This window comes from Pelophylax lessonae (assembly GCF_965119305.1).
Source record: "Pelophylax lessonae genome assembly, chromosome: 1".
NCBI lineage: Eukaryota > Metazoa > Chordata > Amphibia > Anura > Ranidae > Pelophylax > Pelophylax lessonae.
This window is the reverse complement of record NC_138768.1, coordinates 235018067-235043406: the sequence shown is the minus strand read 5'-3', so window position 1 is coordinate 235043406 and position 25340 is coordinate 235018067. Positions and strand designations below refer to the sequence as shown.

At 46.9% G+C, this 25340-nt stretch overlaps 1 protein-coding gene across 1 annotated transcript in view; it reads left to right on the top strand.

Annotated features, from left to right (window-relative positions):
- Nucleotides 1–25340, top strand: part of KNTC1 (kinetochore associated 1) — a 792142-nt gene that overhangs the window by 449306 nt on the left and 317496 nt on the right. The window contains exons 31-32 of the mRNA XM_082256649.1: nt 7447–7566; nt 8397–8469. Of these exons, the coding sequence (XP_082112775.1) occupies nt 7447–7566; nt 8397–8469 (193 nt within the window). The remainder of the gene's footprint in view (nt 1–7446; nt 7567–8396; nt 8470–25340) is intronic.

Below are 25340 nucleotides of genomic sequence, written 5' to 3'. Positions count from 1 at the left end.
GATTAAGGGAATTTCCGGGGGTAAGCGCACTCTCTTACCCCAGACTCACAAGAATAAGTTTGTTCGCGGTAAGAAGAATACCTCGTTTAGGCCCTCTCAGGGGTCCTTTCGTGCCTTTCGGTCGCAATATAAGGGCAAGCCCTTCAAGGGCCAAGGCTCCCAGAAGAAGCCGTGGACAAGTAAGCAGAAGTCCGGCCAGTCCGGATCCGCTGCCCATGCCAATTCGGCCTGAAGGGGCGCCCTCACCCGATTCTGGGGTGGGGGGACGTTTGCTCGGTTTTCTTCAACCCTGGCTGGCCCGCATTCGGGACAGGTGGGTTCAGGAAATCGTTCAATCTGGATACAAGATCGAGTTTCTCTCTCGGCCGGCGAGCAGATTTTTTCCCTCAAATCTTCAGCTGTCTCCGGAACGCTTGCAGGATCTGCACCTGGCGGTGCGGGACCTGCGGGCCCAGGGAGTGGTGGTTCCGGTGCCTCATCGGGACAGATTTCGGGGGTTCTATTCCAATCTGTTCACTGTGCCCAGAAAGGAGGGCAAGGGGCGTCCGATTTTGGACTTAAAAGCTCTGAACCGCTTTGTGCAGGTTCGCAAGTTCCGCATGGAATCCCTGCGATCGGTGGTGGCTGCCCTGGTTCCGGGGGAATTCATGGCCTCCATCGACTTGAAGGATGCGTACCTTCATATCCCCATTTTCGAGGGTCACCAGAGGTACCTTCGATTCGCCATTGCGGAGGATCATTACCAATTCGTGGCGTTACCCTTCGGTCTCGCTTCGGCTCCTCGGGTTTTCACCAAGGTGCTTGCGCCGGTCCTGGCTTTACTGAGAGCCCAGGGCATCTCTGTCTTGGGGTATCTGGACGATATCTTGATTCGGTCTGCGACCAGTCGGGGCCTGGTGAACGACCTGTCCATCACGAAGCAGACTCTGCAGGAGTTCGGTTGGACGATAAATTTTCCGTCGGTTCGTCTTCCCTACCTGGGGATGATCCTGGACTCTGTTCAAGCGAAGGTCTTCCTGCCGGAAGACAAGCTCCGGACACTTCAGGACGAAGTCAGGTCCCTCAGGGACAATCAGTGCTCGTCCCTTCGGACGGGTATGAGGTGTCTGGGTTTGATGGTCTCGGCTTTCGAGGCGATTCCCTTCGCCCAGTTTCACACCCGGGATCTTCAGGCGGAGATCCTGGCCAAGTGGGACGGGCGTCCGCAATCTCTGGATCTGCGGATTTCGTTGAGCCGCCTCACCCGAGGGGGTCTTTTGTGGTGGCTCCAGTCCCCGGCGGTGTCGGGGGGGCAAGTCCTTTCGTCCTTTGTCGTGGACGGTGATCACCACAGATGCCAGCCTGTCGGGCTGGGGTGGTGTTCTGGGCGTTCTGTCCGCCCAGGGAACTTGGTCGGAGGAGGAATCCTCCCTTCCGATCAACATTCTGGAATTGCGAGCGATAAATCTCTGCCTTCTGCGTTGGACGGACAGGCTTCAGGGCCGTCCGGTTCGGGTTCAGACGGACAATGCCACAGCGGTGGCCTACATCAACCACCAAGGGGGCACCAGGAGTGCCCGAGCGACTCGGGAAGTAGCCGACATTCTGTCTTGGGCCGAGACGCACGTCCCGGCGATAACGGCAGTTCACATTCCGGGGGTGGAGAATTGGCAGGCGGATTATCTGAGTCGCCAGACCCTGGACCAGGGAGAATGGTCCCTTCACCCGGATGTCTTCCAGATGTTGTGCGCGAAGTGGGGTTCCCCAGATGTGGACCTGTTCGCGTCTCGTCTGAACAACAAGGTGGAAAGGTTCGTGGCAAGAACGCGCGATCCTCGGGCTGATGCCTCAGACGCGTTAGTGGCGCCCTGGCATCAGTATCGTCTGATGTATGCCTTTCCCCCGATTCAGCTGCTGTCCAGGCTCCTTCGCAGGTTAGCCTCGGAACCGCACACAGTGATTCTGGTGGCACCGGACTGGCCTCGCCGGTCTTGGTACGCAGACCTCGTAAATCTGGAAGTCGACACTCCGTGGCGTCTGCCTCTTCGAGAAGATCTCCTGTCTCAAGGACCGATATTCCATCCTGCTTTACAGTCGCTGGCTTTAACGGCCTGGCTGTTGAAAGCCAGGTCCTGAAGGATAGGGGTCTCTCCCCTGAGGTCATTCCCACTTTGATCAAGGCTAGGAAGGCCTCTTCGGGGAACATTTACTACCGTACTTGGAAGGCGTATTTTGCCTGGTGTGAGTCCAGGGGGTACTCCCCTTGCTCATACTCGGTATCGAGAATGTTGGCCTTCCTTCAAATGGGCGTGGACCAGCGTTTGGCGTTGGCCACGATTAAGGGCCAGATTTCTGCGCTGGCCGTTCTCTTTCAACGCCCTGTGGCGTCTAATTCTTTGGTTAGCACCTTTGTTCAAGGGGTGCGGCACTTGGCCCCTCCTCGGAGGGATCCTTTACCTCCATGGGACTTGAACCTTGTTCTGTCCGTGTTACAGCATGCTCCCTTTGAGAAGATCAGGGAGATTTCGTTGTCTCTGTTGTCCAAGAAGGTTGCCTTTTTGGTAGCGATCACTTCGGCTCGTAGGGTGTCGGAGCTGGCGGCCTTGTCCTGCAGCTCTCCCTACTTAGTGATTCATTTGGATAAGGTGGTCTTACGACCTAACCCTTCTTTTCTTCCGAAGAGGATCTCGGAATTTCACCTCAATGAGGACATTGTCTTGCCTTCGCTTTGCGCGAAGCCTAAGCATCCAAAGGAGGTGGCTTTGCATTCCTTGGATGTTGTTCGGGCGATCAGGGTTTACCTGTCATCGACGAAATCCTTTCGCAAGTCGGATTCTCTGTTTGTTCTTCCAGAGGGCTCTCGGAAGGGCATGGCAGCGTCGGCTGCGACCATCGCCAAATGGATCAGACAGACCATTGTGCAGGCCTATGCTTTGAAGGGGAAGGTTCCTCCTTTCCCTGTGAAGGAGCACTCTACCAGGTCTCTGAGTACGTCTTGGACCTATCGTAATCAGGCTTCTGTGACCCAGGTGTGTAAGGCGGCGACTTGGTCGTCCGTTCACACCTTCTCCAAATTTTACAAAGTGGATGTTCAGGCATCGGCAGATGCTTCCTTTGGCCGTAAAGTTCTTAGTGCGGCAGTGCCTTAGGGTCCCTTGTTTGGGCCCTTGGCTGTTGGCGTGTTTTACCCCTGGGTTACTTGTTCTTTCCTGGGTTGTTGCTCCTGTTGAGCACGTTTTTTTCCTGTTGCCCAGTTGGTTCTCTTACTTGGTAAGGTTCCTTTCTCTGCTGTGGGTACTGCGTTGCTTTAGGCGCGCCTGCGTTTTTCCCACCCCTCATGTCTACACTGCTCTGGGACGCCCCCATTAGTGAAGATTATGAAGTGGCGGCGACTGTCGGAGGACGTAAGAGAAAACGGAATTTTTGTAAAATCTTACCTTAAAATTCCTTTCTCTGAGTCCTCCGACAGTCGCCGCCCCCGCCCCTCTTTGGGGTTTGTTTATGTACTCTACTGCTATGCTACTGAAATTGAGTTGAGAATGCAGGAAGCAGGGAGGTATTGACTGAGGGGACCGCCCCCTAGGGGTGTGATATTCTAAAAGCTTTTATATTAACAAATCTTGTTGCCTAGCTACTCCTACGGAGCAAAGGTCAATACCCCATTAGTGAAGATTATGAAGTGGCGGCGACTGTCGGAGGATTCAGAGAAAGAATTTTACGGTAAGATTTTACAAAAATTCAGTTTTTGTCTTACCGTAACATCCTTTTCTCTGATGTTCATTGACAGACACAGCACCCACCCCTTTGTGGAGTTTGGTTATGTATTTTTTAGGGATGCACCGAAATTATCGGCCGAAAATGAGCCTATCTCATTTCGGCCGAAAATGGGTTAACAGTGCCGAAATTAATATGGCCGCCGTGAGGAAGGAGGAGGGCGCAGGGCAGGTTTTAAAAGTCCCGCCTCTGGCCGGCCGCCCGCCTCTCAATGACGTCCCTACTACGATCTGTGCATTAATGAAGTGACATACCAGGCGGGGGGCGGGGCGAGCGGCCGCTAATAGATAGAACAGTGATCCTTCCCTGTCAGCTCAGTGGTACTGTATGTGAATGAGACCTGACCTGACACCGGGCAGGGGGGCGGGGGGAGCGGCCGCTAATAGATACAACTATGTGAGCCTTCACTTACATGTCAGAGGAGATACGTGCCTGACATGTAAGTGAAGTGAAGGCTCACATAGTTGTATCTATTATCGGCCGCTCCCCCCGCCCGGTGTCAGGTCAGTTCTCATTCACACACAGTACCACTGAGCTGACAGGGAAGGATCACTGTTCTATCTATTAGCGGCCTCTCCCCCCGCCCGGTGTCAGGTCAGTTCTCATTCACACACAGTACCACTGAGCTGACAGGGAAGGATCACTGTTCTATCTATAGCGGTTGCTGGCCCCGCCCCCCCCCCCGCCCGGAGTGTCCGTTCATTCATATACATCGTGCCGCTGACAGGGAATTTAAGAGAAGTTAAGGCTCACATAGTTACAGATATTAGCGGCCGCTCCCCCCGCCCTCCCTCCCGGTGTGTCACTTCATTCATGAACAGAGAGGGATGCTGAGGCTGATGCGGGGGGGAGGTTGGAGAGGTGAGGCAGCTTACCATTGGTATTAGTATTAATTATGCAGCATGTCGCTGCCACCCTGTCACAGTACATGTACTGTAATGGGTTGGCAATAGGTTAATTTAATTACCAATGGTATTTGTATTATGCAGCATGAGGGGGTTAATGTATTGTCACTGCTGCATTAGTGACCGACCAGTGGCAGTTAATTAACCCCTTTGTGCTGCATTAGTGCAACCAGTATCAGTGCAACCAGTGTTAATTAACACCGATACTGGTTGCACTAATGCAGCACAAAGGGGTTAATTAACTGCCACTGGTCGGTCACTAATGCAGCAGTGACAATACATTAACCCCCTCATGCTACATAATACAAATACCATTGGTAATTAAATTAACCTATTGCCAACCCATCACAGTACATATACTGTGACAGGGTGGCAGCGACAGGTGTACGTCGCTGCCTGATTTTGGCGTATGCCCCTCTTCTACCTATTTTAAAATTATTTGGGGAAAAAGTCATTTTCGGTTTCGGTTTTCGGCCAATGGCATCCTGCATTTTCGGTTTTGGCCCAAAATTTTCATTTCGGTGCATCCCTAGTATTTTTCTGAAAAAAAAAAACAACAAAAAGAAAAGGGACGCACCGACCTAGTGCATTACCACTAAAAACATTTATTAAAAAATTAAAGAGCAGCAGCAACTTTTTTATCTCTGAGGAAGGGGGCTCGCCCCTGAAACGTGTCAGCCTAGCCACAGCAGCCACATTCGCCACACTGCATGCCATTCAGCATCGTGCGGTACCTTGGCTGCCTTGGAGATTTTATGTATATTATGTTGATGTGTGTACATTCACACCTGCTTTGTGAGTATAATGTATACTTTTTGATATTTTAATGTTTTTAGTGGTAATGCACTAGGTTGGGCGTGCAAAATTATTCAGCCCCTTTACTTTCAGTGCAGCAAACTCTCTCCAGAAGTTCAGTGAGGATCTCTGAATGATCCAATGTTGACCTAAATGACTAATGATGATAAATAGAATCCACCTGTGTGTAATCAAGTCTCGGTATAAATGCACCTGCACTGTGATAGTCTCATAGGTCCATTTAAAGAGCAGAGAGCATCATGAAGAACAAGGAACACACCAGGCAGGTCCGAGATACTGTTGTGGAGAAGTTTAAAGCCGGATTTGGATACAAAAAGATTTCCCAAGCTTTAAACATCCCAAGGAGCACTGTACAAGCGATAATATTGAAATGGAAGGAGTATCAGACCACTGCAAATCTACGAAGACCTGGCCGTCTCTCTAAACTTTCAGCTCATACAAGGAGAAGACTGATCAGAGATGCAGCCAAGAGGCCCATGATCACTCTGGATTAACTGCAGAGACCTACAGCTGAGGTGGGAGACTCTGTCCATAGGACAACAATCATTCGTATACTGCACAAATCTGGCCTTTATGGAAGAGTGGCAAGAAGAAAGCCATTTCTTAAAGATATCCATAAAAAAGTGTTGTTTAAAGTTTGCCACAAGCCACCTGGGAGACACACCAAACATGTGGAAGAAGGTGCTCTGGTCAGATGAAACCAAAATCAAACTTTTTGGCAACAATGCAAAACATTATGTTTGGCGTAAAAGCAACACAGCTCATCACCCTGAACACACCATCCCCACTGTCAAACATGGTGGTGGCAGCAGCATCATGGTTTGGGCCTGCTTTTCTTCAGCAGGGACAGGGAAGATGTTTAAAATTGATGGGAAGATGGATGGAGCCAAATACAGGACCATTCTGGAAGAAAACCTGATGGAGTCTGCAAAAGACCTGAGACTGGGGCGGAGATTTGTCTTCCAACAAGACAATGATCCAAAACATAAAGCAAAATCTACAATGGAAGGGTTCACAAATAAACGTATCCAGGTGTTAGAATGGCCAAGTCAAAGTCCAGACCTGAATCCAATCTAGAATCTGTGGAAAGAACTGAAAACTGCTGTTCACAAACGCTCTCCATCCAACCTCACTGAGCTTGAGCTGTTTTGCAAGGAGGAATGGGCAAAAATTTCAGTCTCTCGATGTGCAAAACTGATAGAGACATACCCCAAGCGACTTACAGCTGTAATCGCAGCAAAGGGTGGCGCTACAAAGTATTAACTTAAGGGGGCTGAATAATTTGGCACGCCCAATTTTTCAGTTTTTTATTTGTTAAAAAAGTTTGAAATATCCAATAAATTTTGTTCCACTAAATGATTGTGTCCCACTTGTTGTTGATTCTTCACAAAAAATTTGTTTTATATCTTTGTTTGAAGCCTGAAATGTGGCAAAAGGTCGAAAAGTACAAGGGGGCCGAATACTTTCGCAATGCACTGTATGTGCTAAGCCAACACGCTGGGCACCAGCCCCATTTCCATAGAAAACTGTAATCCTATAGTTTGGCGGGGGGTGTAAATTGTACGTCAATAGTGAGCCTATTGACATACAGCTATCTATAGCCGATGTAACAATCACGCTGCTCTGAATTTTTTTCTCCCATAGCAATCCTCTTGTGAAATTTGCTGATCCTAGTTCCTCTGCAATGCAGGGGAATGCACATACTTTGGTGGAGGGCAATGTTTTGTTGTAATGAGTGTTTTTTTTTTTGTTTCAAAAGTGGGGCATTTCATGTACTAGAATCTTTAGGAGCCCTTTAAACCACAAATATGAAAATTAAAATACACTGTTTAATTTTTGTTATGGCAGAAAAAGCTCATTGGTAATGAAAAAAGTGTAAACAAGCCTTCATTGTTGGCATTCTGCTCTTTTATATTTATTACATTTTTGTAGATATTTAATCCTCTTTCTTTGGGAATTATTGCATCCACAGAGTGATGAATGCTTGAATCTTTTGAAGTCCATATCTCTATCTGAAGCAGAAATAACAGTTGAGCGTCTGTCTCTGTGGGCAAGAATAGCATTGCAGGAGAGTCCAGGCACTTCTGAGGAGGTATTCTTAAAGGATATAGTTAACTTTTTAGGTTTTCTTTCTGCAATCAATCTATAACTGAATTTGTTAAAGTGTATGCTACCCTAAATATTTTTTTCTGTCTGTGCTCATATGTGTATTTTATAAGTCATAGTCTCTACCATTTTCATGTACTTCTTCTATTTGAAGTACCTAATTGGTCCTGCCAGTTACTTTTTTCCTTGTTCTGTACAGACCACAGAAGCTGATCTGTTTTAGCGTGGTCAGTTTTCAGCCTTTAGCTGGCCTTTTAGAGATACTGGACACTGTGCAGACACACAGCATGCCTGTGTTGGGTAGTTTGTTCGGCCACCACATCCCCAACCGATCGCAGCTTGCCTCTGGCTCACACCTGCTCTTAATCCCACCTTGCTTCTTGAACACACCCCCTGCTCAAGCACAGCCTCCATCTTGCCCTATTGAATACAGGGAAAGTGTGTGTCTGCACAGTTTCCTGTGCCCCCCACAGTCAGGAAAAAGAGATGCATGGTCACATGACAGAACATTTTAACCTTTAAAAAAGGTAAATCATTTCTGAAAATAAGCAAAAGCAGTTATGGTACCTCTATAACTGTATTAGGAAGTGTTTATATCATATGTTCACAATTATTTTAAGATCGATTTTCTTTTTTTTTTGTGTGTGGGTGTGTGTTTCATTTCACTGAATCATTCTTCTCTGACTTTAATTAGAATTTCATACACGAGAACCACATTTAAGTAAAAATCATTTAGTAATTTTGGCTCACACATTCAATAATTTTACAATGAAACTGTTTTCTGCTGATGTTTTGTTTTATAAAAATGTGTTACAGTTCAAGGAAGATCAGAAAAGGATTGCAAGAACAATTGTTGACATTCTCAAGTTCAATGCGTGCATTATTAAAGGTGTGTTGAGTGATTAGTGTTCATAGACAAATAATTAGCAAATTTGAAATGTTTGTAATTAATCTTACTCCAATTGTTGTAATAGTGACTATTCCTTCCTGAGACTTTTATGCCTGACCTGAATATAGCAGAGACCATCCCTGCAGACAGTCTTCTTTACACACCAAACACTTGGAATTCTGAATGTCTTTATTGCATGCAGAACACTTAGGCAATATAATAAGATGCAGTTGACTTAGGCAATATAATAAGATGCAGTTGACTTACTATAAAAGTGTTTAAGGCGGGTAAGATTGGCTTTTCATACTCTCCGTGTATGCCTTGTAGGGAAAGGTACTGAAAATCACACAAAAATTAAATTAAATTATTTCACAGAAAGGTACAAAAATTACGTGCAATAAAACAATAGTTTCCAGGTGGCCAGCAAAGCTTATACACAAATGCAACTGCATTGTCCTATACTGCTGGAAGCAACATACTCCCTGTCTGGTAATATCAGCTACCACTATATATTAACTGCCTAATGACTGTTATGAAAATACAAATAAACAAGTGAAATTTGCTGTATCAGTCTTGAAATCCCGAAAAACGGGCATATAATGCAACAAGCTTTAGGATACTAAAGGGCAAGAGCAATACTAGGTCTGAATAAAGTCTTCACATTGTCTTGTCTTGTGACCTTCACCTCTACCTTGCCATTATCACTAGGATTGAGTCTCAGAGGCCAGTCCATTCTTTCAGCTGGCTGGTCCTTGTGCAGAAAGATGTGTCCAACCTGTAATTTTGGATTGATCTCTGGGACCTTGTCAGGGTCTAGGAGGCTGAAGTCAGTTGTTTCTTCTGCATGATCCAGCAGGAACTCTGGACCTCTTGACCAGGAAGAATCTGCAAAGGCACATTTGGGCACTGGCCTGGTTGTAAGATCTGCAGAACTGACATCCAGTGGAACATTGTGCCATTGTGCAGGCTTGGAGAATTTCCTAATCCTTTCTGCTCACTTGCTGATGTAGTTGTGACGTTTTGTCTGATTGTATATGTAGCCCGGAAAAACTGTCTGTATAGAATTGGACATCTACCTGAATGTCAAACTCACACAGTCTATTTTCACAGCTAGCACAGTCCCAAAAAGAGTAAGCCTAAAATTACTCAGAACCCCAAACTTTTTTTTTTTTTAAATCAGAGACTCTAGGGGCAGTCGTTGCAACTTTTTATGTCACACGGTATTTATGCAGAAATTTTTTAAGAGCATTTTCTTTTTTTGGTTTGGGGGGGGGGGGGGGCGCAAACATTTTATGTTTGCCCATTTTTTGTATAGTGTTAACGATGATGTTACGCCAAGTGAATAGTTAGCATGTCATGCTTTAAAATTGCGCACACTCGCTCGAACGTTCGTGGCAGTACCTCGCATGTATGGATTAACGCTGTTTACATATGTGGTCGCGGCGTACGCATGCGTTCGCTTCTGTACGCGGGGACGTGGGCACTATATATATATATATATATATATATATATATATATATATATATATATATAGTGCAAGGCCGCTATAGAGGATCTGCTTTGGGGGGGGGGGTAATCCTGGTAGAGGACCTCCCGCTGCCTCTTATCTTTTGGACCCCTTAGGGGGTCCTGGAGATCGCATGGTGCGCTGTGGGGGCCGCCATTTTGCTGTAGAATCGTCCAGCCTCATTTTGCAGACTTCACCATTGAAATGCATGGGTGGCCATTTTTTTGTGGTTTCCCCATAGGAATGCATTGGGCGGCCATTTTCTTGAAGTCCGCAATCGCTGGACAGCAGGGAGCAGCTAGGCCTTTTCTCTAATGAATGACCCAGGTATTTCCTTTTTCCTGTGAAGATCGTTTTTCTACACAGCAGAAAGATTCTGTTCTCCATATCGATTAGTGGTATGTTTATTGGGGTCCCTTGTTGGTCTTCCTCGCTCACCCTGCTATTGGCAGTGCTATTTGCTGGGACTTGTAGTACCGCTGGGGCAGCGGAGCAGTCCGTTTTTGTGCAGTTTTCTTAGAGTGACACTGTGTTATTCCAGGGTTCATAATGGAGTCTCAGGAACAAATTTCACCTACTGATCCCCTCCTTGCTGTTGCGGAGACCTCCAGGTCGCAACGCCTCTCTGCTTTAATGTTTTTTTGGAAAACCTGGTTTTTAACCACTTGCCGACCGCCGCCCGACTATATATACGGCGGCGGTCAGCCCCTCCCAGGCAAAGTGACGTACCGGTACGTCACTAGCCTGGGAGCCAATAGGGGGTGAGCGTGAACCGCCGGAGGCACGCTCCTGCCCCCGCTCGTACCCCTAAGATGCCCGCGCGTGTGACCGGCGGACCCGATGTCCGCCGGTCACTCGCGATGATCGGGTGGAGAGGGAGAAAGGCAGGCGGCTAATGTAAACAAAGCCGCTTGTTATTCTTCCCTGTGTAAAAGCACAGATCATACGGTCCTGCTTTGTAGGACCGTTGATCTGTGCTGTTACACACACAGCCACATCCAATCACAGTTAGAAGCACGCCCTTAGGGACACACTTAACCCCTCCCTCTCCAATAAAGGTAACCCCTTCCCTCCCAGTGTCATTTTTACAGTAACAGTGCATATGTTTAGCACTGATTACTGTAGTAATGTCACTGGTACCCCCAAAAGTGTCAAAAATGTCAGTCAAGGGTCCGATCTGTCCGCCGCAGTCCCCCCAAAAAAATCGCAGATCGCCGCCATTACTCGTTAAAAAAAAAAAAAAAAAAAAACAATAAAAATGACAAAAATCTTTCCCTTAGTTAGTAAGCGCAATAACTTTTGAGCAAGCCAATCAAAATACGCTTTTTGCGATTCTTTTTTTTTTTTTTTTTTTTTTTTTTTTTTTACCAAACATATGTAGCAGAAAACAAATTGGCCTAAAATGTTAAAAAAATTAGATTTTTACATTTTTTTGGGGGGAATTTTATATAAAAAAAAATGTGAAAAATATTGTTATTTTTGCAAAATTGCCGCTCTTTTTTTGTTTATATCGAATGATCAAAAAATCGCACAGGTGATCAAATACCACCAAAAGAAAGCTCTGTTTATGGGGAAAAAAAGTACGTCAATTTCATTTGGGTATAGCGTCGCACCACCGCGCAATTGTCCGTTAAATTTACGCAGTGCCGAATCGCAAAATAGGCCAGGAAGGGGGTAAAATCTTCCGGGGCTTAAGTGGTTAAAAGTGGATGTGATTATCAAAAATACCACTAGTAAAAAGCACCCAATGCACTCTCCTGTATCCTCAGATTCGTCATCATACTCGGAAGGCGAGGACGATATATCTTCGTCTGCAGCCGCATTGGAAAGCGCGCTGGTGGAAGTACTTACTGTAGTGTTAGTGCGGGAAACTCTAAAAATGGCAACGATTCTGCATAGTCAGGGACGCAGGTCTGGTCTTTTGGCACACGCAAATCCCAGAAGTCGGGAAAGGTTTTCCCTTGTCTGGAACTTTTTGACAAAATTTTCAACGAACAGTGGGGGCACATCAAACAGATGTTAGTGGTGCCAAAGCATTTTAAAAGGCGCTACCCATTTGCGGATGCGGTGTCCGTAAGATGGACTGTACCACCGAAGATGGACAGACTGAACAAATCTATTGTGGTCCTGGTGGAGAAGTCCCCAGTCTTTATAAACCCCGTGGATAGACGGATTGAGTCTGTCTCGCAACTTACACGTGATAGCGGGCTCAATACTTAGTTGCATAGGTTTGCGATTCTCTAAGAGCCTAGATCATTGGTAGTTTTGCCAACATCCCTTGTTAACTGAGTATGAGGTTTTTTGGTGCCTCGGGCCAAGAAAAGGTGGGACTTTCAGGGCAATTGGGATTTATACTATGTGATTTTCAGTAAAATAATTTATTTAAAATAAATTTAAAACAATGCACTTATTGTGCGGGCTCAATACTTAAACCGATCTTCGTGATCACTCTGGTGTCCCAGACCATAACGGAATGGGCAAAGTTACTAAGAAGTGACTTAGAAATGGAACAGCTCTCTCCGGGCCTGACAGCTAATGGACCGAATGGTCCAAGCCCTACTATTCATATGTGATGCATCGCTAGATGCAGCCCACCTTGTAGCCAGAGTGTCTGCAGGGGAAAGAGCTATTAGACGCATGGTGTGACTAAAAAGCTGGTCTGCAGATCAGGCCTCAAAAAAAGGCTTTAAAGGACACACAGCCAGGAAGAGTACTCTTCTTCCTCAATCCACCAAGGGCAAGTCACCGCGTAATGGACAGGGCCTTATTTTACAGCTCACAGGTGGCACTTTCGTGCCTCCGGCACATAGGAGAAAGGATCTAAGCCATTTAGGTATTCTGAGGGTTCCAAGAAGACATGGTCGGGTAACCAGAGAACAGGCCAATCCAGACCTGCAGACAAATCCACCGTCGGCATGAAGGGATGCCCTTACCCATATATTGGTTGGGGGAACGTATTTGCTTTCTTCCGGAACCATGGACTTCCTTGATTCAAGACAAATGTGTCCAGGAACTGATCCCATTGGGTTACAAGATCGAATTCCGGTCTCGACCTTCAGACAGGTTCTTCCCGTCCAACCTACGCCTATCTTCAGACCGGTTAAGAGATCTATGAGAGGCTGTACAAGATCTGCTGTCACAAGGGGTGATTGTGCCGGTTCCTTCTTTCAGGGGTTTTATTCAAACCGGTTCACTAAGCACATGAAAGAAGGCAAAGTACGTCTAATCCTGGACCTCAAGGCTCTGAACCGCTTTGTGCGGGTACAGAAATTTCAAATGGAGTCCATTCGCACGGTAGTGGCGTCTCTACACCAAGGAGACTTGTTGGCCTCCATCAATATCAAGGCATTTCTGCACATCCCTATTTACACTGGACACCAGCGTTTTCTTCGCTTCGCTGTAGGAGAGGAGCATTATCAATTTGTGGCGTTACCCTTTGGTCTCGCCTGCGTCTCCAGGGTCTTCACCAAAATGTTGGCTCCGGTATGAGCGTTACTGCGACAACGGGGGATTACAGTACTGGGGTACCTGGACGATCTTCTCCTAAGAGCAGACTCCCATTCAGCCCTGCTGGGCGACTTGAGAATCACTGTACGGACTCGGCAAGAGTTTGGTTGAAACATCAATTTAAAACAATCTGCCCTGGTACCAGCCTTAAAACTGGATTATCTGGGCCTGACTCTGGACTTCCGCTTCAGTGAGGGTTTTTCTTCCCCCGGACACGCTGCAAAAGTTGCATGGGGCGATTTAATCTGCTGTTATCCAGCAATCTGTCCTCTCTGCGGACTTGCATGCGGGCCTTGGGTCTGATAGTGTCAACCTTCGAGGCGGTTCCGTTTGCTCAGTTCCATACGAGACCCTTACAAAGGGAGATTCTTGTCAAATGGAACAAAGATCCAAAGTCCTTGGACACCATGATTCGGTTGAGTCACAACACAAAGACTGCTCTTCTATGGTGGCTTCACTCGTTAGCACTACGCCAGGGCAAGTCCTTCCTTCCACTGTATTGGGCTGTGGTAACCACAGACGCCAGCCTGTCCGGCTGGGGAGGTGTGCTGGGGAAGCTGTGTGTCCAGGGGTCCTGTACAGTAGAAAAGTCCAGACTTGCGATCAATATTCTGGAACTTTAATCTTCAATCTTTAAGGGGGCACCACGAGTGTCTTGGTGGCCAAGATCCTGAAATAGGCAGAAAATTTTGTTCCAGCCTATTCTGCAGTGCACACCCCAGGTGTGGAAAACTGGCAGGCGGATTACCTGAGTCCTCAGGTGTTGGATTAGGGGGAGTAGTCCCTGCACCCGGAGGTGTTTCACCTCCTGTGTGCCCGATGGGGGACATCCGACGTTGACCTATTAGCTTCTCGACTCAAGAAGGTTCAAAGGTTTGTAGCCAGGTCGTGGGATCCTTTGGCTGACGCCACAGACGCACTGGTGGCTCCTTGGATCAATATCAGCTGATCTATGTGTTCCTCCGCTGAAACTCCTGCCAAGGCTTCTGCGCAGAATAGAGGTGGAAGGGATTCTGGTCCTTCTGTGGTCCTAGACTAGCCTTTGCCGGTCTTGGTACGCAGATCTGGTAAGGTTGGTCACCGATGCTACTTGGTGACTACTTCTCAGGGAAGATCTGCTGTCTCCAGGGCTGAATTTCTATCCTGCTTTACAGTTGCTGGCTTTAACGGCGTGGCTGTTGAAAGCCAGGTGTTGAAGAATAGAGGTATTTCTTACTCGGTGATTCCGACACTGTTGAAGGCCAGAAAGTCTACTTCTAGGGAGAACTATCATCGTATGTGGAAATCCTATATCTCATGGTGCGATTTGTTGACAGTGCATCCTCTCCTTTTTTCGGTGGCTAAGATTTTGAACTTTTTTCCAAAAATGGGTTTAACAGCGCTTGGCTTTGGGCACTATCAAAGGCCAGGTGTCGGCTTTGGCTGTGTTTTTCCAACGTCCTTTAGCTAAGCATGCCTTGATTCGCACTTATACAAGACATTCGCCATAAGGCTCCACCGAGGCGATCCCCATTACCTCGGTGGGATCTTAATTTGGTATTGTCTGTTCTTCAAAACCTCTTTTTGAGAACATTAGGGAGATTCCTCTGCCTACACTGTCTCAGAAGGTTTCCTTTTTGGTGGCTATTACTTCTTCCCACAGAGTATCTGAATTGGCGGTGCTGTCCTGCCATTCACCTTATCTGGTGGTCCACAGAGATAAAGTGGTACTTCGAACTAATCAGTCGTTTCTTCCTAAGGTGGTTTCTGATTTCCATCTGAATGAAGACATTGTGCTGCCTTCACTCTGTCCTAAGCCCAAGCACCCTAAGGAAATTGTCTTGCATTCTTTGGATGTGGTTCAGGCAAATAGAGTTTACCTGGCGTCTACTGAATCCTTCAGGAAATCAGACTCTCTCTTTGTCCTCACCAAAGTACCTCAAAAGGGATTGGCTGCGTCTGCTGCAACCATATCCATATGGATCAGACAGATGGTGGTACAAGCTTATTCATTGAAGGGTCAGGTTCTACCTTTCCCTGTAAAGGCGCATTCTACTAGGGGGCTGAGTGTCTTCTGGGCTTTTCGCCATCAGGCATCAGTAATGCAAGTTTGCAGGGCGGCAACCTGGTTGTCTGTGAACACGTTCACAAAATTCTACAAAGTAGATGTGTTTGTATCCTCGGATGCTTCTTTTGGTCTCAAGGTTTTGCAGGCTGCTGTTTAAAAGAGAAAATATTATCTTTGAGGATGTATGTTGTTTCTAGGTGAGCTCCAGTTGTTCCTGGTTGAGCTCCATGTTACCTGGATGGCGTTCATTTCTAGATTTTTTTCCCTCCCCTCATGCAAATACTGCTTTGGGGCATCCCAATCGTCAAGAAGAATATGGAGCTGCGTCTGTCAATGAACAATAGAGACAACTGGATTTGTGAATTTCTGAATTTCATTGACAGACGCAGCACCTGCCGCTCTAAATATGAGTGGGATGGGGTTTTTTCTTCTAAACACTGCTTGATTCAAAACTGAAGCCTATAGCAGAGTGTGTGAGTGTATGCCTGCAGGGACTACCCCATAAGCGTGGTAAAGATTTTTCCTGCCTAGTGTCCTACTCCTGTAGGGGGCAGCATAACCCAATGGTCAAGAAGAATATGGAGCTGCGTCTGTCAATTAACTTTTCAAGATTTAACAGTAAGGAATTATATTTTGGCCAAAAAATATGAAGCCTGCCACCACAACAAGGTAGACTCTTTTAAGCAGGACCCTACACTAACTGCACTACCCCCCCCCCCCCCAAAAAAAAAACAACAAATATATATATTTATATTCAGCTAAAAGAAATCCCAATCCAGGAAGGAGACATCCCCATATATTCAGCAAAAAGACAGCCCAATCCAGCACCCCACCCCCCCATATCTCTGTATATAGCGGCCCCTCCCCCACGCACACAGATCTGTAAACACACAAACAGCCCCCACCCTTCACTTGTACACACAGCCCCTACTTTTAAAGGGGGTCTTCTTAGGCGCAGCTCTTGTTTACACAAAGCTGACACATGTCACTGAGACACAGAGAGGAACTGGAACCAGGTACAGTCCAGAATATAGTACAGGCAACACACACACAAGGAGTGCACATGCATGAATTAGCCAGAGGTGGCAGTATTGAGCCCGATGTGAGCTCAGTGACACAGAGCAGCAGCAACTGCCGACTCCCCTTCTGTAGTGCACCTATAAAGAAAGCCAGTGCAGTTATGCGGCGCCCCTGCACCCACCTGTGTAGAGTATGCCAGGAGCAGGTGCTCTTCCTGCACCTGCTGTGCCCCTTTGGACGCCCAGGCCCCCTACATGTGTTTGGGCTATTTCCCCTGATGGCGGCCCTGACTGTCTAGAAGATTGTTTCTGAACCTACCCTCTGTGTTGATAAACAAAGTGCTGCACTATTATCCACACAAAGTCACAAGTGAAAAAATGAATATAACAGTCCCCAAAAAGATGTTGGTGAAGATATCTTGCAGCTACAAATTAGAAGTGAGTCACAACATACTCCCTTCACCCTTAGGGTGTGCTCCACATGGACATCCAGGGCTCCCAAAAACATTCTATGTGTGTGGATGGAGTTTTATTCATTTTGACTATTCTGATCCCAATTGTTGTAATAGTGACCATCTCTTCCTGAAACCTATGCCTGGCTTGAGTTATAGCAGAGACCATCGCTGCATACAGTCTTTGTTGGATAGCTGAACTCATTTAAGGCCGTGAAGGGGAATATTAACTTTTCCTAGCCTCCATGTGTGCCTTGTAGGGGAAGGTACAACAACTCACACAAGAGGCAATTACAGTATATCACAGAAAGGGAAAGAAAATAACATGCAATAAAAAAAAAAGTGGTCATAGGTTGGCAGCATAATCAAAAATAATTAACTAGATAGCAGCACAGCTTATACACAAAAATCCAACTGCGTTGTCCTAGTTATACTGTACAGTTATACTGGGTAATGTACAGTATGTGGAAATTTTCTCATCCTTTACACATTGAAATTTTTAGAGTGTAGTCTTTTGCTACAACAATAAAAGCTTTTGAAAAAAAAAACACTTTCTCTTTCGTTCACTGATGGACACAGTTTCAAGTCTTCAGACCATTGGGTATTATGCTGTCACTCTTCAGGAGTAGGACTAGGTGGAAACCTTTTTGGTTACGCCCCTGGGGCAGTCCCAGAGGGTATACTATCACTTCCTGCTGTAGGACTCCAGTTTTTTCTGCCTAGTCAGGTGTAAGGACCTGGCTCTCTGTTGGGATCTGCGGTCCTGTCATTTTTTCCTATTTAAATGGAATTTTTTACTTTTTATAATTTTGTTTGTGTATGAACTACAATCAACTGTTCCTGTGTGAATTACAATCAACAGGGGGGCGTGGCAGAAACGTACATGTAGTCGGACGTGTCTCGCATCGGCTCCGGCATCCTGATTCAATTTATCCTGCTCAGATGCTCATATCCCCGCAGACATTGCCCGGATACTTCGCCCACTCATCAACATCGCCCCTGAGACGGTTTCCATCGCCGACATAGTGGTTTAGCGGCCATGACCAAGTCTAAGGAGGACACTGTCCCTGCTGCCTCAGCGCGCGGGAAAGGACTAGCACGCTGCTACACTGTCTAAACTGGAGAAGTTTGCCCACGATCCTTCCAGGCAGAAGCCCTTACAGAAATCAACCTCCTCCCCGCCAGGACACAGATCGGGCATCTCCCCAGCGCCAGCTGCTCTCGTGATGCAACAGGAGGAATTGGGGCCGGCGCCACAGCATCACTGCTTGATGGGGAGGGAGACCCGTCTGCCATGGGGGCTGCTGAGCCTACTCTGCATGATATATTGACTGCAGACTGCAGTACACTCCTATGGCACCTCTCTCATGCAACTTTCTGTAGAAGTCAAAGGCATGAAAGAAAGGCTGCTACACATACGCCATAACCTACATAAAATGAGAGAAAGTGCCACGGCACTGGAGGGCAGGGTAAGCATAGTTGAGGATGACTTGCAGCCTCTCATTCAAGATGTGCGGATGAATTCTGCGGGTGTGTCTGAGGCTATAAATAGAATGGAGGACATGGAGAGTAGATTGCGACGCAGTAACCTGGTGGGCATTCCCGAAAAATCAGATGGCAAGAATCATGTTGACTTTATTGAAAAATGGCTGCTGGCCACCTTTGGCAAGGACAACCTTACCCCTTTTTTCTCTGTGGAAAGTATGCAGAGTGCCGTTTTAGAGCTCCGCCACCAGGGGGCAATGATCGCCCATTCTTGCTTAAGCCTTTCCATTACAAGGACAGAGATATTATTCTGCGGCTTGCAAGACAGCAGCCAAAAATGGAGATACAAGGTGTGAAAATCTCTATATATCCGGATTTCTCAGCTGCTTTGCAAAAACAAAGGGCGAGATTCACTAAAGTAAAGAAACGTCTGCGAGCGATCCCCCAAGCTTACTCCATGTTGTATCTGGCAAAGCTACGGGCAGTGGCGAATGATTCTGTCCACTTTTTTGAAAACCCTGCCATGGCAACCAACTGGCTAGATCGACATGAAAGGCAACTATGGGCGGCTGTTGAGTGATTTCTGTTACTCTCCTCCTGCTTAAATATCATCTACAAGAGTTTCTATATGGCCCTTCAAGGAACCACGGAGGGAAAGTTTTACAAGTTTGTTTCTCTTTCTCGTTGCCTCGGTCCCTTGCACCATTTTTTGCGGTGATGGGCTACACGTGTTCTGGCCCTCTTTTGTACCCCCAGTTTATGTTCTACAGACTGTACCCTGCGGGGCATGGGTGGGAGACGCCCGTCGGGCTTTCTCTCCATCTTTTTTGCACCTTTGTTCTTTTGTGTGTTTTTAATTTTCTTTTTTATTGTTTTTCTTTTTGTCCTGCTTCTTTGCACCTTCCAGTACATGGTTATGTTTGCAAACTTAGATTGCCTGGTGTCTCTGCCCTCAAATACCATTGCATTATTTCCTCTTTGCCCCAACTGTGCCCTGCATACCTAATGTACTGGCCTCACTACCATTTATACCCCCTCTACCACCTCAAGTCTTGTGATGGTACCCTTCCGCTACTGCACTTCACAATGGCTAGTTCATCGGGTTCACTCATCTCATGGAATGTGAGGCGGATGCATGACGCCCGGAAACGTACTGCGGTACTGATTTTTTTAATTGCACCATATGCCCACCTTCACTTGTCTACAGGAAGCGCACTTGACCAAAACCACTGTGGGGTTGCTCTGTTCTTCGCAATACCCGGTCCAGTTTCACTCCACTCATACTTAATACTCTAGTGGGGTGTCTGTCTTAATATCAGCTACTGCTAAATTTGAAACATTGGTCTCCTTGGTAGACACTCAGGGGAGGTTTGTTTTTCTATTGGGAATGTGGGACACTTGTAAATGTATAATTGCTGCCATTTATATTCCGCCTCCGTTTACGTTTGAGGTGCTAGAATGTCTGTCTCGGTTTATTGCCAAATACCCCCCAAGTGCCGATTCTGGCACTTGGTGAACTTAATAATGTGCTTGATGTTTCCCTTGCACAAAAAATACTCTCCTCAGGGCCCTAGGGCACCCACTCCCTTTGCAAGATATGTGGGGGAAATGGGTCTCACGGATTTATGGAGAAATAAACACCCACTAGAGGCCAGGTTTTCCTGCCACTCTGTCCCATTCTACCCTGTCTCGTATAGACCTGGCTTTGGGATCTGATCTGCTTTATTCCCATTGTCCTACGGTTACATACCTGGCCAGGGGTCTTTCGAATCATTCCCCCGTACAGGTGCAACTGACTATGCCAGTTATTAGGCTCCCCATGCATTGGAAATCAAACCCTTTCTGGATCCCGCTTTTAACTAACACTGATCATTTTCTTGGCCAAATCGGGCACTTTATAACTGACAAGACATTCTGCATCTCCAGGTATAGTGTGGGATACTTTGAAGACTTTTAAAAAGTCTCCAGCATTAAAACATAGGCTTTCAATTATTTCCCGTGCGCAACGGCCCTCTTCGATTTATACACAGACTGAAACTCCCCAACACTCAAGTGTTCACTGACACACCATCCATATTGCAGGGGTTCCGCTCCTTTTTCCAAAATGTCTATGCCTCTAAGGTATCTTATGACCCAGAGGATTTGACAGATTTCCTGCAAGGAGTACACCTCCCAACAATCTCTGCTAGGGATTGAGCGCTTCTGAATGCTCCCATTACCTTGGCAAAGCTTCAGGAGGCTCTAGCTAACTTTCCCCATTCTGAGGCCTTAGGGGTGGATGACTTCCCAGTGGAATTGTATAAAAAGTTCAGAGGGGTTCTATTACCTGATTTGCTTAAAATACTGGTGGCCTCTCATGAGGAGGGTCTACTACCTGCTTCTATGTACGAGGTGGTGGTGGTCGTTCTTCTGAAGCCTGGGAAGGATCTGGACCAACCTGAATCCTATCGGCCTATATCGCTCCACACTACTGATTTGAAATTGCTTACTAGTGTTCGCGATGCGCCGTTCCAAAGTGATTTCCAAAATTATCCATAGGGATCAGTCTGAGTTTATACTCAAGCGTTTCACCGCCATTAATCTCCGCAAATAGGCAAATATTAAATATGCAAATACCCTCCGATAAATGTGGTCACAGAGCAATTTTATCACTTGATGCCGCTAAGGTGTTTGATAGTGTAGAGTTGCAATATCTCTGGGTAGTACTTGAGAAATTTGGCTTGGGGACTACCTTCATCTCATGGATCAAGCTGCTGTATGGGGCACGACTGCTTGTATTCTTATAAATTATGTGCTTTCTTCCCCATTCACTTTGCACAGGGGCACGAGACAAGGATGTCCATTGTCTCCCCTTTTGTTTGCCCTGGCGGTGGAGACCCTTGCAGCAGCCATAAGAGCAGATCCCACGATTCAGGGGAAGACAAGGTTGCTTTATATGCAGATGACACCCTCTTTTTCCTGGGTGACACCGCTGACTCCCTGACTAGTTTGACTTTGATTCGTAGGTTTGGATCCTTCTCGGGCTTCCAAATAAACTAGGATAAATCGGTGCTCTTACCATTAGACCACATAACACTTCCATTGCCCCAAGTAGTTTCGCAGATAATGATAGTGGACCGCTTCAGATATCTGGGCATAGTAATACATCCTAATCTAACCAGTTATGTTAAACTTAATATCTCCCCATTACAAGCTGGCTAGTTGGGTTAAATCGCCCCTGTCTATTGCAGGGAGATGTAACTTAATCAAAATATGGAGTCCACAGTTGTATGCACTGCACAACGCCCCTACTTGGATCCCTATTCACATTTTTAAACAATTTAACACTGTTTTCCGTTCTTTAATTTGGAAACCGACCCCACGCATTAGAAATGCTACAGGAGGCTAAAGACTCTGGTGGTTTGGCGGTGCCGAACCCTTACTTATTACTACCTAGCAGCCCAGTTGCAACATGTTACAGGTTGGCTCACCAGGGATGCCTCTGACCCTATTAGGACTGTCATTACCACTGTTCTTTCCACTAGTGATCTTGTGGAATCTTTGGAGGCAGGTGAACTGAGAAACTTCCCTCAATGTCCTACAATGGCATTATTGGACAATATTTGGTGCAGATCCAAGCAGCATTTTCACTATGGGGGGTACTCCAAATCCACCCGCATTTTAAACAATTCTAATTGCCCTGAACTCTCTAAACTAAAGAACTTTGTGCAATGGGACAACTATGGGGTGAGATTTATATTGCAGTTGTACCAGGGACATATCCTTAAAGTCTTTGAAACGCTCAGAACCAAATTTTGCCTCCTCAACACCCTTTTCAACACCCTTTTCTTCCAGTACTTGCAACTGTGGCATGCTCTCACAGTTCAAGCCAAGGAAGCCTCCTGGGGGCTGCATGATCCGGTTCTTCTTACTGGCCCGGCAACGTCGGTGATTAAGAAGGGACAGATCTCCTCTCTGTACAACTCTTTTATGGCCCAGATTTCTGGTGCTATGTCCTTTAAATGTATAGATGGATGGTCAGAGGATTTAGGTCTGAGGAATGGGCGGGTATCCTTGATAATGTTCTTTAAGTGTCATTGTCCTCCTCCCAAAAAACTCACATTAAAAAAACTATTTATTCTACGTCGCACGTACAGAACCCCACAAAGGTTATATATTTGGCACAGAAGGGATTCTCCTCTATGCCCTCGATGTCAGTCATACACAGGCACACTCCTACATTTGCTTTGGAAATTTCCAAAATTGGTCCGCTACTGGACGGAAGTGTTGCATTCCATTAATACAATTTGGAATGTCGCTCTTCCTATGGACCCTAAGCTATGCCTTTTGGGATGGTTAGATGAAGAGCTATATACCCCTGATGTGCACACTGCTATCCTCAGAGTACTGTTCCTCGCCAGATAGCTTCTGGCGAGGAGGTGGATATCTTCTGTAGCGCCCACACATGCAGACTGGGTGAAGGAAGTTAACGTGGTACTGTTGAGCGAAAACCTTACCTACAAACATAGGGGCAGTGTGCAAAAATTAGAGCGCATATGGGCGCCATGGCTTGATCCGGGTTATGCGCCTGTTCAACTGGTCACAAATAGGATTCTGGGTGGGGTGATAGCCTCCTCTTGAGCCTGCTATGTGGGCTCGGAAGGCTATTCTTTGCACGGGTGGAAGGGCACGGGAGGAAAAATTGGGACACTTCTGTTCATACAATGGGCTGCTTCAGCTCTGCAGAGACCACCAATGGCCAGTTCCCCCTTTTTTGTTTCCTCTATCTTTACTGTTTTAGTTTAGAGCCACTGCAACAGCTGACGTCTGACTTTATATCACCTTGTCCTTTTATCTGTGCTCGGACCTAATTGAGATGTTGATGTGCTCTTGAGCTGCTTTTGCTATGCGTTTCTCCTGTTCCTGTTTCTCCTAGGTTAACAATTTACTATTATGGGGTACAACAGTTGCACCAGGGTCTGCTTTATGTATAGTTTGCACTGACTGCCATATCTATTGGCACAGTGCTTTTGCTATTAACATCTGGCATTATTTAAAGCTTTGGGCTTTTTTTACTTCCTGGGTTATGATTCTGATTCCAATCTGAATATGAACTACAATAATGCTTGTTGGTGCTAAAGTACTGCTTTGACTTACACAATGCCCTTCTTCTTTTTTAGTTTTATGATGCATTCTGTATTGGCTCTGTTATGTATGTTTGTATTGTTTTCTCTTCTCTTTTTTTTTTTTATGTTTCTAACATAAAAAAGGTGTTTTCAATAAAAACGATCGGAGTCAACAGCCGGACTGGGCAACACACTGGATATCCTAGATCCTTGTGGTCTTCCCAGTCTGGCCTGCGAGCGCGACCCAACTATTAGCTCCACACTAGGTTGACCGCGACATAGCCCCACTGGACGGGGGCTGGCTGGCCAATGAAACACCTCGTGAGGTCGCATAGCCCTTGTCACGACAGCGTGCCTCATGCCTGCAGCACCCCCATTCCAAGATGGTGCGGTGGGCTGCTGGGAGTAGCGCCCGCCTAGTGCCGTCATGAGTAGTGTCCCCCCCTTTACTACAGAATTGCTGGGTTGGTTGCAGGCCCTTCCTGGGGATTATAGGCCTCTTTCTGTGTCCTCCCTCCCCCTCATGTTTTTTCCCCCATCTCCACAGCGGGGGTTCCCCTGCGTAGGTGCCCTCACCAGCCCCCTATCCCCCCCCCTTAGACCCTCTTAGGGGGCACGGGTGCATTGGGTAGGGGGGCTTTTCGGGTTTTGAGCCAGAGAGTTGTGGGTGCCCGTACCTGGGTGCTGCGGGGGGGTACCTGGAGGATCCCCTCCTGGTGTATAACCTTTTCCATGGGGTCCAGCGGGGACCCGGGTCCCATGCAGCGCCACGTGGCGCCGCCTCTTTGTTGTGGATTCTGAATTCCCAGCTTCGGTGGCTATGTTTGTGTAGTCCAGCGGCCATGTTTTTGGTTTCCCATAGAGAACAACGGCGGCCATTTTCATGTAGTCTGAGTGCGGTGGTGTGCTGCGGGGGCCTCTGGTGTTAGTGCCAGCGCTTCCTCTTCCCATTTACATTGCAGTGTAGGCGGCTGTTTGGCACTCTCCAGTCTCTGGGGGTAGATGATCCTTCCTCTGTTATATACAGCTCCGCAGGTGCGCTGATTCTTGTGGTGTTCCAGCGGTGCAAAAAAAACGTTTTTTCTCGTTTTGTGCACGCCGCGGGTCCACTTAACCCTATGTTGGCAAAGGAGCCTCAGGAGTGTGTATCACAACCTGACCCACTCCTGGAAGCTGCGGGACCCTCTAGGTCTCAGTCGTCCCTGGTGACGGTAGCCCTGCATTCACTTGTATCCAAGGTACATATGGCCCTACAAAGGAGGCCCAGCAAGAAGCGCCCCTCACCTTCACCTGTATCCTCTGCTTCAGAGTCTGAGGTCGGACAAGAGTCAGCCCACTGGGTCTGTATCCACGCACATTGAGTGCTCTAATAGTGAGGAAGAGTCCTCCTCCTCCTCCGCAGCCACGCATGAAAAAACGCTGGTGGAGGCCCTAATTGTGTCAATGCGGGAAACTTTAAAGTTAGAAAAGTCGGCGACGCTGGTGCAGTTTGGCACCCGCAAATCTTCCAGGGTGACAAAGGTGTTCCCCTTTCATGAATATTTTGACAAGTTTGTCACTAGTCAGTGGGGTTCACCGAAATGCAGGGTTGGAATACCTAAGCGTTTCGCTGGAAGATATCCCTTTTGTGGAGTCTTTGGAAAAAAACTGAAGGTTGGGGGGGGGGGCGGAGCGGGCAGCCAGCGCAGGTGGTGGTGTGAGAGAGGAGCTCTGACACATCGGGTGCTCTCAAGCTTTCCACAGCGACC